We start from the raw sequence: 16,318 nt of genomic DNA, 5'->3' as shown, positions 1-16,318 counted from the left end.
GAGCCCCTGGGAGAAGTCAAGGCTGGAGACATAAAATCTATATGTAAAATAAACAAACACATATACATGTAATGGCAATAATTTTATTTACTAGGAAGGTAGCCATAACTATTTGTTCATTTATTAATCAATTCTGCATTCATATACTTATCCACAAATATTTATTGTATACATACCAGGATATCAGACTCTAGTACATTCATGCCAATGGCATTTAAAGAGAAGAGTGTACAATCAGAGATGGTAGGTGGTGGAAAGAAAACATTAAAACTTTGAAAAATAGTTATTTTTTATCTAAAAACAAAAGTCAAGTCTTTCAAATATTTAATACATAGATTGACACTGGCATCTCACTACTGAGTGAAAAGTATGAGACAACAAGGAGAATAATTTGGAGATTTCTTCATTTTCTTTTGTCTTAATATATTGTGATTTCCTCCAGTTTAGGTGTGCTGGGTTAAGTAGATTTACCAATTATATTGTTATTTCATTAAATTAACCCCCACAAAAATGAAAATAGCTAAAAAAGATCTCTGGAAAGAAAACATGGGTTGGAGATAATAAAGCAGGCGTAAAGGGGAAGATGATAGAGATGACATATCTGCTTCTAGCATGAGCTCTACAGAAGCCATCTTATTAAGTAGTGGGCATGACATTTTGAAATCAGAGATTTGAGAATATTTCCATTACGTGATTTTTTGATGTAAGATGACATATTGTGTGCTATCCAAGGCTGGGGCTATAGTGAGGCAAGTGAGGCATGCACTTCGGGCCCAAAATTTAAGAGGATGCCCCAAACTCAGCAATCAAGATGAACATCTACATGCAGTATTTTAAAAAGTGAAAATTAACGCAAAAATCTATGATACACAAAATATCAAAAATTTAAATACTCACAAGATCAGTATTCAAAAAACAAACAAACAGCTTATACATGTATACTAAAACTTGAAGGCAGAATTTTCCAACCTGTTAGAAGAAATCTTCCAAGCAATGCATTCCAAAGAGTTTTGAAAATATATAAAAATGCAACATCTTCTAACTGACATTAGGGAAGATAGAAAGTTACTAGTTGAATTTCAAACAAAAACTTTTCATGGTTGGTGGATGGAAGTGACAAAAATGGATACTTGCATTAGTAAGAGCAGCCAAAGATGTGTTTCTTCCATTAGGATCTACGTATCTTTGTGAGTTATCTTTTTCAGCTTATGACAGCAGTTAAAACGAAGTACAGAAATAACCTGAACGTTGAATCACATATTTTAATAACTGTTTCATAAAGTATTACAGATTTTTTAAATCACTGAAACCTAGTCAATCATATTGCTTTCACTAAATATTTTTAGTGAAAATAACACGGATTTTTAAAATATAATTAATATAGCTACTTTAAATGTTTATTTCATCTCCTTTTTACACTTTAAAAAGGCTTTACATCATACACAACAGGACGTGTCTAAACTTACATAAGTATAGAGACTTTTTCTGTAATATGGAAGCGCAATAAAAAAAAAACGTTTGGAGAGCACACACAGTTTAGACAGGTAGTTGATACTGTGGGTGTTAGGAACGTATCAGAATTATATTATCTCCGAGTGCGAAAACATCGCTGTACCACAGAAGTCTTCAAGAAGGACATCCCACCATGTTTTCATAAGGGGAGGTTTGAGGAATGAGCAGGATTTGGAAAAATAACCATCGCAAAATTTGCTGTCTATAAAACAGTACAATGCTTACTGCCACAGGAGATTAACATACTTTAAAAACATTTTTAAAAGAGGATCCTAGGTCCAAACTGAAGCCCTACTCTCTGAAGCTATCTCAGCCCCAGACTTGAACCTGTCCGAGAAGGAAGTTCCCCGAAATGGCCCAGCAGAGTGCAGCTCTGATGGAGGGAGGCTGGAGGAAAGTGATACCTCTTTCGCGAGCTATGGACTTGTCCCCTCCCCAAGCAGGAGACTAGACTTGAGGTCCCTCGAGCCGAGCCCTCGGGAGGGTGGGGAGAGGGGGAAAGAAAACGCAATCCTTTCTGGCTGGGACCGTGTCTGAGGGCGGAGGCCGGGAGACAGTCCGTGATGCTTTCTCTTCCAGGCAGAGGCCGGAAGTCTGTAAAGAGGGAAAGAGTTCAGGAGCTCTTCTAACAGGGAGGGCGAGAGGTGTTAGTAGTAGGGCCAGAGGTGAGGCTTTAGGGTCGAGTCTCTCCCCGGTGGGCGGAGAGTCCGAAGAGCCCTGAAAGGCATGGAGGACCTGAGGCCTGGTCCTTTCCCTGCCGGCAGGGGGAGTCCCGAGATGGACAGTCTGGAACCCCTCTCCGAAAAGCGTTTCCTTGACCGCTCTACCACTTTTATACATCTCGAAGCCGAGTGACAGCCGAGGTAATTAGTTGCGAGCGACAGCTGTCTGGGCACCTTGGGCGCCAGGCGCCGGGCTCGGAGCCCGACGGCCCGAATTCTCGCGAGAGCGGCCGCCGCCATTTTTCCATTGATTGCAGCGGGCGGGGGGAGGGGCCGACGACGAAGGCGACGGCGGCGGCGGCGGCGGCGGAGCCTTGGGTCGGTGTCTGCGCGTTGGTGTCTGAGGCCCAGGTTGAGGCCTCCGCGATAGCCCGAGCGCCGGCGGTGGAGAGGATGACTTCCGCTGCCGTTTTTCTCCTGAGCTAGAGCGGCGCCGCCACCCTCCCCCTCCTCCGGCAGGGCGGAGAGGAGCGGCCGGAGTCTGAGCGATGGTGCCCGGCGAGGAGAACCAACTGGTCCCGAAGGAGGTGAGGGGCCGGCGGAGGAGGCTAGGCCCGAGGCCTGCGGCCGCTGCAAGCAGCGCAGGCCGGGGCGAGGGGCGGGCTGCGGGCCCAGTTCGTGGGCTGGCCCGGCCGTGGGGGAAGGAGGAGGTGTGTGGTGCGGGGTTGCGGGGCGGGGTGGGGGGGAGGGTGGTGCACGGTGGGTGCGGCGAGCAGTTGGGAAACCGGGCTGGACCTCGGGGGTCGGGGGAGCGGAGACCTCTCCCCTTGGATTTGTGGTGCTGGACAAAAACGGAGCGGACTGGAAGGAATCTGGTCCTGCTCTGGGGGGAGAAGGTAGCTTAAGTAGTTAACATATTGAGCCAAGGTGGAGAGGTAATTTCAAAGAAAAAATGCTGCAACAGTGGCCGATGTGCACGACAGGGTGACGGTGCTGCTTATGGTTTTGACAGTGGCATAGCTCTCAGGGCTTGTGAAATCTACGCCCAACTTGAGCTTTGTGCGAGGGCAGTTAACTGTTAGGACTTTTTTGAACTCCTGTTTCTTACTTGGTGGTACTATGGGCCTGCCTAAATGGGGCCTACCGAAGATCGTGGAAAAGTAGTAAATGTGACTTTCAAGTAAAGGTAAGAGGCAGCGAGGCATTACCATATGGAGAGTTGAACTACTTTTTGTAGTTGGGTTGTGTATGCCAGTTTGGGTGACTTATATTCTTAAAAGCAAGTGATATGAGAAGGCTTGACTTCTTGGCTTCTCTTGAATAGCAGGAGAAGATTAATGATAGAATCCAGCACTGGCCAGTGAATTTCAATATATTAATAGTATCTCTGTTGGCTGTATAAATATCTTCAGGGTGTCCAAATGTGTATTTTTAACTGGCTGATCATCAGGCGAATACTTTGGATTTTTATTTCTCATATACCTCAAATGGATGCAAGTGTCGGTTGAAATTAGCTATATCGATCTTGATAGTTTTGGGTGATGTTCTTAAAATTTTTTAATCCTTCTTTTTTTTTCTTTTTTTGCCTTTTTTGGTTGCTTTGTAGCTGTTTGTTGCTACTTGAGCAAGCCCTGACACTGCAAAAGTATTATTGGAGTTGTGTATAAGTGATAGGAATATTTTCTCAACTTTATCAGATGATTGTTTTGCAAGAACAGTTTTTTAAAACTCAGTTCTTATGTGTCAGTATTTATTCATCAAGAACCACCTGCACAGAAAATAATAAACATGAATTAATCAGAATTCTTGCCTTGGGTACTTATAAGGCTACTAAGGTAACACTAGTATTCATGGAGCTCCAAGTAGGGGCTAAGCAATTTTCTACATAAGTAACTCTTAAGCAAGGATGAAAGTGATAGATACTATGAGATAGAGATAAAAATGAATTTTCTTTTAGAGCTACGCAGTGCTGGTTTTCATTTCCGTGAAAAGCAAAATTAGTCCTTTCTTAATTTTTTGACCATTAGAAAATATTGGTGGAACTTTGCTTTATGAAAGCTCAATATTAGGTTTATTTCCCTAATAATTTGGTTTATAGACAACATGATATAGATATACACTTCCACAGGAACATACCTGCAGTGCTGCTTTTACCTTTTGGATTTTAGAGGTTAAATGCCTCACTGATGGGTAGGAAGAGAATTGGGGGGCAGGAGGGAGATCCAAGAGGGGAGGGATATATGTATACATGCAGCTGATTTACTTCCTTGTACAGCAGAAATTAACACAACATTGTAAAGCAACTATACCCTAATAAATTTTTTTTCTTTTTAAAGATTAAATGCCTCTCCTTTAAGACTAATTCCTTTACCTGAGGCTTCAAACTCACCCTAAGTTCTGACGTTTTTGTTTCTTACTCCTTCTGGATCACGTGCCTTTATTTTCTATTCCCCAGACTCATCTTCAATCTTTTCTTTTTCCCTCACTCCTTTCATGATTCCTGGAAGCATGCACAGTACTCTCAAATCTCAGGTCTGTCATTTTTTTCACTAGTTAAGTGCTTCATTCTTTTTTGATGGCTGTACTCCTCTTCTTGCCTGCTTCTCTTCCTTGAGTTTTCTTTTGCATTTGATACTGAAAAAAAAAAAAATCCTTGATTTTAGTAATGCTGTATTTTGGGGCGTTTTTTCCATACCTGTTTGTCCTATCTGGTCACTCATTTGGTCAATGTCTTTCTCTTTTTCTGTGTCTTTAATTATCACTTTTGTCTGATCTTTGTCATCCTCTGTCTGGTAGAAGTAGAATTATATAGTGTTAAAGCTGAGAGAGCACATAGTGATGTGATCATCTGGTATTATAACTTATGCCCTTCACTTTTACGGATTAGGAAATTAGGGCCAGAGGTTTGGAAAGGACTTGTTCAGGGTCATATAATGAGTAAATAAATGACAGAGCTAGGACTAGAACTCAACATCCCCTTGATTATCCTCTTATTTTACACATCCCTCCATGTAACCTAGGGGCTCTGTAAGAATGGTTTGTAACTCTCTAACTGTATTTATTTTGTGAAAGTAAATTACAGAATTTTAAAATGTCTTGGTTCTGTTCTAATGGCTTATTACCAACTATATGGAAAACTTTATCTTTTTTTTTTTTAGAAGGGAACCTCTGAAAAAATAAAAAAGGGAACCTCTGACCCTTACTAGATTTAGATATATTGATAAAATATATGCACTCATGTGTGTGCAGTTGTTGAATGAATAATATATTATTCTGGTCCCAGAAGCTCAAGGACAAAACTGTACCTTAGATTGCTGAAGAAGGCAGCTAAGTGTCATGCAGGGCTTGGCAAACTACAGTCCCTGGGCCAAATTCAGCCTGTAGCCTGTTTTGTTTGGCCCATGAGTTAAGAATGATTTTTACATTGTCAAATTGTTGAAAAATATCAAAATAATAATAATCTGTGATACATGGAAGTATATGAAATTCAGATTTCAGTATTCATAAATAAAGTTTTATTGGAACACAGCCATGCCCATTTTTTACTATTGACTGATGGCTATAGTAGAGTTAAGTAGCTGATACAGATGCTGTATACAAGATACATTTGAAGCTACTTAGCTTGGTGTTCAAGACCTAGTATTGATACAGTTTGATTCTGGCCACAGTCTTCCCTTTCAGAAAGCTTATCTCTTCTCCTTCAAAGCAAGTTTTTAATGTAGCCAAACAGGTTTTTCTTTAACTTGCTTTTCACTTCTATTTGTGCTGCCGCCTCTTTCCTACTTCTGCCCACCAATTCAGAACATTCATACACATCTTTCCTTAAGTATCTCATATCTCATTTATTCTTAAAAAACTTTTCTGACCATTTAACCTTAAAGATTTCTCCTTCTTAGAAGACTTATATATGAACAGAATTCATTTGCCAATTAGTAAATAGTGCTTTGTGTCGTCTATTATGGGCTTCCCTGGTGGCTCAGACGGTAAAGCGTCTGCCTACAGTGCAGGAGACCTGGGTTTGATCCCTGGGTTGGGAAGATCCCCTGGAGAAGGAAATGGCAACCCACTCCAGTACTCTTGCCTGGAAAATTCCATGGATGGAGGAGCCTGATAGGCTACAGTCCATGGGATCGCAAAGAATCAGACACGGCTGAGCAACTTCACTGGTTCACTGGTCATCTATTATAGTCTCAGCTGTATTTTATTAGTATTCATTATGGATGTCTTGCCAGCAGAGATCTTTATGTGTCTCTCTCACCCATGCTTTTTTTTTTTTGTACTATAGGTTTAGGTTTGTCTAGGTTTGTGTAGGTCTGGTTTGTCTAGGTTTGACAGACCTAGACAGTGTATTAAAAAGCAGAGACATCAGTTTGCTGACAAAGGTCCATATAGTCAAAGCAATGGTTTTTCCAGTAGTCATGTATGGATGTGAGAGTTGGACCATAAAGAAGGCTGAGCACTGAAGAATTAATGCTTTTGAATTGTGGTGCTGGAGAAGACTCTTGAGAGTCCCTTGTGTAGCAGGGAGACCAAACCAGTCAATCCTAAAGGAAGTCAGTCCTGAATATTCATTGGAAGGACTGATGCTGAAGCTCCAATACTTTGGCCACCTGATGAGAAGACCCAGCTCATTGGAAGAGACCCTGATGCTGGGAAAGGTCAAGGGCAGGAGGAGAAAGGGATGACTGAGGATGAGATGGTTGGATGGCATTACTGATTCAGTGAACATGAGTTTGTGCAAACTCCAGAAGATTGTGAAGGACAGGGAAGCCTAGTGTGCTGCAGTCCATGGGGTCCCAAAGTGTTGGACACAACTGAATGACTGAACAACAACAACAACTATAGGTCTAGGATAGTGTCCTTTCTGAAGCAGATCTTCAGTAATATTCATTGATCTGGTTATAGGGTTGCAAGGAAACCAGTTTCTAACCAATTTCCCCTGCTTGGATGTTTTCCATAACATCCTTGGCAAGCTCTTTTCCAACCTCAGCTTGAATACCTTCATGACCTCTCAGGTAACATCTTCATCTTTTAAGAGATCTGTTTTAAGTTTTTGAGCTGAGAGAAGTCTAGATCTCTATAACTGCCATCTTTTGATTGTTGGCTCTGGATAGCAGAGAAATTTTAAATCATTTTCCAAAGGATAGGTTTTTTTTCATTATTGAACATAGGGGAAGGGAGTAGGAGGACAAAGCTCTGTTCTAAAGTCTGAGCATCCCCACCAACAGTGTAAGAGGGTTCCCTTTTCTCCACACCCTCTCCAGCATTTATTGCTTGTAGACTTTTGGATAGCAGCCATCCTGACTGGCGTGTTATGGTACCTCATTGTAGTTTTGATTTGCATTTCTCTGATAATGAGTGATGTTGAGCATCTTTTCATGTGTTTGTTAGCCATCTGTATGTCTTCTTTGGAAAAATGTCTCTTTAGTTCTTTGGCCCATTTTTTGATTGGGTCATTTATTTTTCTGGAATTGAGCTGCAGGAGTTGCTTGCATATTTTTGAGATTAATCCTTTGTTGCTTCGTTTGCTATTATTTTCTCCCATTCTGAGGGCTGTCTTTTCACCTTGCTTATAGTTTCCTTTGTTGTGCAAAAGCTTTTAAGTTTCATTAGGTCCCATTTGTTTAGTTTTGCTTTTATTTCCAATATTCTGGGAGGTGGATCATAGAGGATCCCTCTGTGATTTATGTCAGAGAGTGTTTTGCCTATGTTCTCCTCTAGGAGTTTCATAGTTTCTGGTCTTACATTTAGATCTTTAATCCATTTTGAGTTTATTTTTGTGTATGGTGTTAGAAAGTGTTCTAGTTTCATTCTTTCACAAGTGGTTGACCAGTTTTCCCAGCACCACTTGTTAAAGAGGTTATCTTTTTTCCATTGTATATCCTTGCCTCCTTTGTTGAAGATAAGGTGTCCATAGGTACGCAGCGCTATGGAGAACAGTGTGGAGATTTCTTAAAAAACTGGAAATAGAACTGCCATATGACTCAGCAATCCCACTTCTGGGCATACACACCGAGGAAACCAGATCTGAAAGAGACACGTGCACCCCAATGTTCACCGCAGCACTGTTTATAATAGCCAGGACATGGAAGCAACCTAGATGCCCATCAACAGACGAATGGATAAGGAAGCTGTGGTACATATACACCATGGAATATTACTCAGCCATTAAAAAGAATTCATTTAAATCAGTTCTAATGATATGGATGAAACGGGAGCCCATTATACAGAGTGAAGTAAGCCAGAAAGATAAAGACCAATACAGTATACTAATACATATATATGAAATTTAGAAAGATGGTAATGATAACCCTATATGCAAAACAGAAAAAGAGACACAGATGTACAGAACAGACTTTTGGACTCTGTGGGAGAAGGCGAGGGTGGGATGTTTTGAGGGAACAGCATCGAAACATGTATATTATCTAGGGTGAAACAGATCACCAGCCCAGGTGGGATGCATGAGACAAGTGCTCGGGGCTGGTGCACTGGGAAGACCCAGAGGGATGGGATGGGGAGGGAGGAGGGAGGGGGGATCGGGATGGGGAATACAGGTAAATCCATGGCTGATTCATGTCAATGTATGGCAAAAACCACTACAATATTGTAAAGTAATTAGCCTCCAACTAATAAAAATAAATGAAAAAAAAAAAAAGACAAACTTTAAAATTGAAAAAAATAAAGTCTGAGCATCCTCAGTTCTCTAAGTGTTCTCAGCTTGCTCTGTTTTAGACATAATCCAGTGTTTTTTGTATTTCTCCTAATTGTTGTACCCAGAGGAGAGCAAAGAGAGTGTGGTCTGTTCTGTGTGGTTAACAATAAAGCTTTTTCCCTTATCTTTTCACTCTACTGTATGTCTTTGAATTGTTGTATATTGATGTTGACTTTGAGATCTTTTGTTTTTAATATCATTCCAATTTTTATTTACTGCTTTGTTGCTTTTATTCTGTTTCCTTATAAGGAATTTGTGACATTAGTATTTGTTGAGTACTCACTGTACATTGCTGTATGCTGCCATAGAGGGAATATTTAGAAAAAGTAGAAAAAAATTATTTTTTCCTCAAGTGTCTTATGGTATAATTAAGGGTATTACAATGTACCTGGTGGTTTTAAAATAATACTTTCACTGCAATACTTAAAGTGGTGTCCAAGGAGAATATAAATGTAGAAAGGATGGAAAAGTAAAAGAAAAGAATATGTGGTTCCATATCTCAGTGGATTTTTTTCTGCCTCTCTTTTCCATGTAATAATCACTACTTCTCTTATTGTGGAGCATGGGCTTAATTGCCCCACAGCATGTGAAATCTTCCCAGACCAGGGATTAACCCTTGTCTTCTGCATTGGCCAGTGGGTTCTTAACTAGGGAAGTCAATAAACACTACTTCTATCTGGAATTAATGATGATACTAATAACCCAAAATTTATTGAGCATTTATTAAATGTCACATACTGTTGTATGTGCTTTTTGTGTATTAACTCATTTGAACTTCACAATGACCTCATAACTGTATCAGGGCCATTGATATTGAGATCCCCAAAACATTAAAACAGCTTGTTTTTCATCTCTATTGTCTTTTTTTTTTTTTTTCTTTTTTTAAAATCAGTTCCATCAGTATCTATTACGGAGCATGTCAAATGAATATTCTTTTAATTTGTATGGCTCCAACCTTTGATTGTAATTTACATGTTTTTAATTTCTCAAGCCCTGACCTCTCTTCCAGTTTCAGATTTCCACCTGCATAGTGGATATCTGTAGTTGGTTGTACTCTAGCACCTATAGATTAAATATGTGTAGTATCAACCTCATTTCTCTTTCCTCTCTTCTTATGTCCTCCTCCCAGCATAATTCTTTGTGCTCTCTTGTTCAGTTACTGTCATCATCTTCTGTTTGCTTAAGTTAGAACATTTTTTTAACTCCTCTTTTTTGCATCTGTAGTTAGACCATCACTTGCAAAATGTCTCTTTTATCCTTACCTTTTTCTTCATGGCTCTGCCTCTATCTATTGTCTCATTCCAGTACCGGCCTTTTAAATGGTCTCTGTGCTTCTAGGCTCTTTTCTTTAGTAACTGTCTTCCCCACAATAGCCATTACTTTCTAAAACACATGAGATTATGACTTACCTGTTTTAAAATTTATAATTATTACCCTCTGATTGCAAATCAAATACTAGATACAATTTATAAACACTTTGTGCCAGACAGTGCTAAACATTTTACACTCTTTTCTCATTTAATACATATAAAGCTCTTTAAGGCAGCTCTTTCACTGTGTATTTTGTAGATAGATAGAAAGTATGTGTAAAGAGTAAGTAACTTCCTCAAAGTTGTATAGCTGTTTGTTTCTGAGTCACTGTGGCCTTAGGCAGTAGGAAAGTCCTTCATAATATAGTTTCAATTGATTTGTTTTTTACAGTTAATTTTTATCAACGTTATACATGCACATATCTAAAAGAGTGGAATAGCTCTGCTGTACAGATTCCCTGCCCCTTCATTTCAGGCTCTCCAGAGGCAGCCACTTTCCACTCATTCTTCAGACATTTATCTCCATATTTCAAAGTAGTGTTCCTGTCATTGTCCTTCGTGATTTTTCAGTTGAAGAAATTGTCTACTGACTTCCCACGATGGAAGTTTGGGCTTACTACTGTCCCCAAACACAGAGACACACTTCTCATTTCTGCCCAGTCATCCTAGTATTGTCAGATTGCAAGTTGTTCGGATACATAAAATTCCAAAGTTTATGTCAATGTGGCTATAATACATAGTTCAGCTTTGTGGTTTATAGTGATTATTTTCCCTTCCTGTGTAGCATTTTGTGTTTTCCATGAGTTAATATTTTCTAAAAATTTGTTTTTGCTTAGTTTTCTTTGTACTTGTTACTAATTTCACCAGGTGCTTCTCAGCTAAGGATATTGGCGATGTTGGGTAGGTGAGCAAGGGCAGGAGTGTGCTTCTGATGTCTAGTGAGCAGAAGCAAGCTATGCTGCCAAGCATCGTCCTAACTGCACTAGACAGCCTCCTACAGCAAAGAATTATGTGGCCCAAAATGTCAATAGTGCTACTGTTGAGAAACCCTGAGTTAGTCCACACTCTGAAGTGTATAAATCTTCTCATTATTATGTCCAGACCTACCAGTTTCTTTGGATGAATTTTCTTGAATTGCACCTGTTGTCTTATTTATATTTATAATCATCTTAGTTTCCTTCAGGTCTCTCTAGGAGTTCCTGGTTCTGTATCTGATGCCTTCATCTTTCTTTGTGTTCTCATTTTGGAGGACTACTTTCAATAGCTTTCAGGATGGGCTGTAATTTTTTTGAAACTTCACATACCTTAAAATGTTGTTTCTATTCTCTCTGTAGATAGCTTGGTGGGCAGGGAATTCTCGGTCAGAAATATTTTTTCTCAATTTTGAAAACATTGCTCCATTGCTGTCTTTTTTTCAGTGTTGCTGTTGAGACATCAGATGCCTAGAAGATTTTGAATCTTATTTTTCCTCTGGAAGCTTGGAGAATCTTTTCCCTTAGAGTTCTGAAATTTCTGGATTATGTGTAAAGGTCTGTTTTTCTCCATTTCTGCTGGATTCAGGGTAGTCTTATTCAATCTGAAATTTATCTTATCAGTTCTAGGAAATTTCCTTAAGTAATTTGTTTGGTTTCTTCCCCTTTGTTTTCTCTGTTTCTCTTGAATTCCTGTTGTTTAGGTGTTAGGCCTACTGACTGGCTTCTCTCATTTTCTTCTGTTTTTACATCTATTTTCCATTTCTTTCTTTTTCCTCTGCTTTCTGGGAGATTTTTCTCAACTTTATCTTCTAATTCTTCTACTAAGGTTTTATTTCTGCCATTATGTTTATAATTTCCAAGTACTTTTTTTTCCTAAAAAAGTTTAAATGATAATATTCTTTTGTTTCACGGATACAATATCTTTTCTCTCTTAGGGAATTATTGATACATTTCTTCTATGAATATTCTCTCTTTTCTCCAAATTTCCTTTTTCTGTTTGTTGGCTTTGGGCTTTGTCTTTTATATTAGATGTTTTTTTAGATGTCTGGTATTCCTTGGAAGTTAGTGCTTACTTAGAAGAGGGCCCTTAAAAAGCTGAATGGAAGCTCTGCCAGTGTGTGATTATGGTTTTCCCTGTTCATTGGATATGTCTGGATAATTTCCTTGCGGACTCCCAGTGACAGGTTTTTCTCTTGTGCTGAATTGATTTCCCAGAAAAGATTTCTGGTCTGTTCCTTGAAGAGAACAGACTTTGGAGTTGAGTAGGAAAAGGGAATGTGGATTTTATCATGAAGTGCACAAGTACACTTTCATTTAATTCTGCAGTTTTCAGTATGCATGCCTGCTGAGTTGAGTCTGACTCTGTGACCCTGGACTGTAGCCTGCCAGGATCTTCCTGTCCATGGAATTCTCCAAGCAAAATTACTGGAATGGATTGCCATGCCCTCTTCCAGGGGATCTCCTGACTCAGGGATCGAACCCAGGTCTCTTACGGCTTCTGCATTGGCAGGCAGGTTTTATACCACTAGCACCACCTGGAAAGCCACTTTCCAGTATGGCAGGCTTCAAATTCAGTTGCACCTGGCATCCTCTTGTCCAGAGATACCTTGTTTTATACTCTCCTGAGATTGTTTAGTCTCTTGCCAAGAAGGGGTCAAAGAGTAGAAGAGAGAGGATATGGAAGTTTTGACTGTTTCTTAAGCAGACTTTGATCTCCTGTTCTAGCTTGGACTTCACTCTTGCTTCCAGAGTACCTGAAACAGCTAGCCTTTTAGGTTTTTCTGTTTAATTTTTTTTTTTTTTAATAGAAGTCTTGAAAAGAATACACGGAGTTCCCGTACACCCATCACCAAGCTTTTCCTTATGGTAATCTCTTTATATAAATCATAGAACACTTATTAAAAGTAAGAAACTAACCTTAGTACAATACTACTAACTATACTATAGAATTTGCTTAGATTTAACTAGTTTTCCACTAATATTTCTTTTTATTCCAAGGTCCAAATTCAGAATACCTCATTAAATTTTGTTGTCATGTCTCCTTAGTTTCCTTTATTTGTGACACTTTCTCAGACTTTTCTTCTTTTTCATGATTTTGACATTTTAAACAGTACTAGTCATTTTTGCAAAATGGCTCTCAATTTGGGTTTGCCTGATGTCTTCTCAAGATTAGACAGAGGTTGTTAAAGAGAAGAATATCACAGAAGTGATATGTCCTTTTCAGTGCATCATTTGGAGGGGGGTGGAGATGGCATGATGGTGACGTGTCCTACTGGTCATATTAACCTTTGATCACTAAGTTCAGGTGATTCTGCTAGGTTTCTCCACTGTGAAGTTACTATTTTCCTCTTTAATAATTACTGACTACTTTGAGACCATGCAGATATCCTGTTTGTGCTTAAACTTCTGCCCTCTGGTTATAGCATCCATGTATAGATCTTGCTACTGTTACGATTTTCTCTTTCACTCATTTCTATGTTTATTAATTGGAATTCTTTTGTGAGCAGAAGCTGTCCCTTCTCCCCCATTTATTTACTTATTTATTTATATCAGTATAGACTTACAGATTTTATTTTATTCTTTGTATTATAACCCCAAATTATTGTTAATAATTTTGTTGCTCAAGCTGTTGCAGTCTTGGCCGAGGAAGCTCTTTCTGATTGGCATCTGTGCTCATCCTTGCTTTTTGAGCATGTCTTTACTTTGTGGCACCACATAATGCTTCAGCCCATCTTCTGTTTGCGCTGCCTCAACACTACGATCAACCACTTCTCCAAAGAGTTTAGAGGTCTTTTGCTGTGAATGTAAATGTGACATGTGCTATAAACCAGGTGTCTTTGTTTTTCGTTGAGGCTAATAGAGGTTTCAACCTTCTCTGGTGTAAGAGTCATTACCACCTGTTCTGCTTTCCAGCTTCTAAAATCATATTTTTGGTTTCCTATGGATTTATGCTCTTTAAAAATTTTCTCTGTTCTTGTTTCAGAGATATTTTGGGACGCTTCGCTCAATGCTTGCATTCAATCTGTCCTCTTTAACTAGAAATTCGTAATGTTTTGTTGTCTCCTGCCCCAAGCCAGTTTTGTTTGAGCCACATTCAGCTACGTTAGTGGCTCTTCTCTGATGTGCTGCATGCTGGCATGTGTCACTTGCCCTGAGTGAATAATACCAAGTGTTTTTTTAACATCTGGTTTTTAGGGAGTCTTAAATGGATGAACTTTGAGTTTTACATGAAAACTACTCTTTAAGTACTTTCTTAAGTACATTGTTAGGATTGTTGCCTCTCTTTAATTTTCCGTTCTCTGAATTAGTCATATAAATGTTTTGTTTCTTAGTGCCAGATATTGTAATTTTTGCCAAAACAAAGGGGAGAAGCACAATGCATTTCCAGAGTACTTGTGTACCATCACCACTCTAGCCCAAATGGAAAGAAAAGATTGGGTTGAAAATAGGGACTTGTGAAAAACATAGCATTAAATTTATTTTCAGCTACCTATTGTAAATTAAGGTTCCAGAAGACGTCTACTTTAAAAACCAATTCATTGGCTTTGAGGACCTTACTTAGTTAAGACAGCATGATAGGTGTCATGATAAGCAGAGGCATGTTCTTTTATGAGGCTTGTTGCACAGATTTTAAAGTGTTCTATTCAAGTATTGCTGCTTACAATCTAATTTTCTACGAACCTTCTTCTCTGTTGTTTAAAACAAACAAACAAAAGTCTTAGCAGGACTTCTCTTGGTGGTCCAGTGGCTAAGACTCCAAGTTCCCAATATAGGAGACCCAGGTTCAATCCCTGGTCAGGGAGCTAGATCTCTACATGCGGCAACTAAGACCTGGCACCAGGCACAGCCAAATAAATAAAAATCAACATTGAAAAAAAATTTTTTTAAGTCTTTGGCAAAATGATTGTGACTAGCAGTGATGGCGGATGATTGGCAAAAGTGATGTGACCTTTTAGATCAAGAATTCTTAATGTGTATTTTTCCTGAGCCTGGTTTTCTGTTAGTGTAATGGAAGAAGGGATGGATATAGTTGTAGTGTAAGTAAACATGTCTCCTCTCTACTGCATACTTCTGTTTACTTTGTCTCAGGTTTGGGAACAATAGTAATTGCCCTATTCTTTTGTTTAATGAAACTAAACTGAACCAAGCATACGTAAAGTAGACATAGAGGGAATTCCTTGGTGGCCCACTGGTAAATACTTTGCCTTCCCGTTAATGTAGGGAATGCTGGTTCGATCCCCAGTTGGGGAGGTGAGATCCCAGATGCCTCATGGCCAAATAAAAACGTAAAACAGAAGCAGTATAGTAACACATTCAATGAAGACTTTAAAAAAAATAAAGTAGCCATGGATATGAACATTTTCATTGATATGAGACTGTCACTGAAACCTACTCTTGAGAATGTTGAGAGATTACTCTTTGTATGAAACTTCCTGAGATCTGTGTCTTGAATTTGTTGTGTTTCTTGTTTGTTTGTTGTTGTTGTTTTGGCTATGCCATGCTGCTTGCAGAATCTTAGTTCCCCTACCAGGGATCAAAACTGGGCCCTGTCAGTGAAAATGCTGAGTCCTAACCATTGGACTGCCAGGTAATTCCCAATACATTTAAATTTTATTTTTAAAATTTAAAAAAAAAGTTTTTTGGCCATGCATGGAACTGTCTTGAATTTTTTATGCTTTTTAAAAGCAAGCTGTTAAAATGCTACCTAAACAGCAAAATCTAGCCCTTCTTACTAGTATAAGAAACCTTTGCTGATTTTCTTCTTCCAATCTAATACCATTTTTCTAACCCTGAAATGCCATAATGCTGTAACTTTTGACATTTGAAAAATTACACCTCTTTATTAAAGTTAATTAAAAGTCAAGACACAACAGTCAGAGAGCCTGGGTTCAAGTACCAGTTTTGTGACCTTGGGCAAGTTATTTAACTTCCCAGTACCTAAGTTAAATGCAGATGCTAGTAACTACCTCCTTGGGCTTTTGGGAAAATTGAATGAGTTAATACATATAGAGTGTCTTTACCTAATAAACACTCTTATAAGTGTTATCTGTTACAATAAATGTTACTACCTTCATTATTGTTATTATCTTCATCATATATTGGTATAGGGGCCACATAATATGCTGTACATGAATATGTATTGATTAA

At 38.9% G+C, this 16,318-nt stretch overlaps 1 protein-coding gene across 3 annotated transcripts in view; it reads left to right on the top strand.

Annotated features, from left to right (window-relative positions):
• Positions 1-1,256: 1,256 nt before the first annotated feature.
• Positions 1,257-16,318, top strand: part of USP47 (ubiquitin specific peptidase 47) — a 100,098-nt gene continuing 85,036 nt past the window's right edge. For all 3 annotated transcript variants that reach the window (XM_043902951.1, XM_043902947.1, XM_043902939.1), the window contains exon 1: positions 1,257-2,761. In XM_043902951.1, coding sequence (XP_043758886.1) covers positions 2,723-2,761 — 39 coding nt within the window. In that variant the 5' untranslated portion in view covers positions 1,257-2,722. The remainder of the gene's footprint in view (positions 2,762-16,318) is intronic.

This window comes from Cervus elaphus, chromosome 1, assembly GCF_910594005.1.
Source record: "Cervus elaphus chromosome 1, mCerEla1.1, whole genome shotgun sequence".
Classification (NCBI taxonomy): Eukaryota; Metazoa; Chordata; class Mammalia; order Artiodactyla; family Cervidae; genus Cervus; species Cervus elaphus.
Note: the sequence above shows the minus strand (reverse complement) of the source record. Positions and strands in the feature narration are given on the sequence as shown.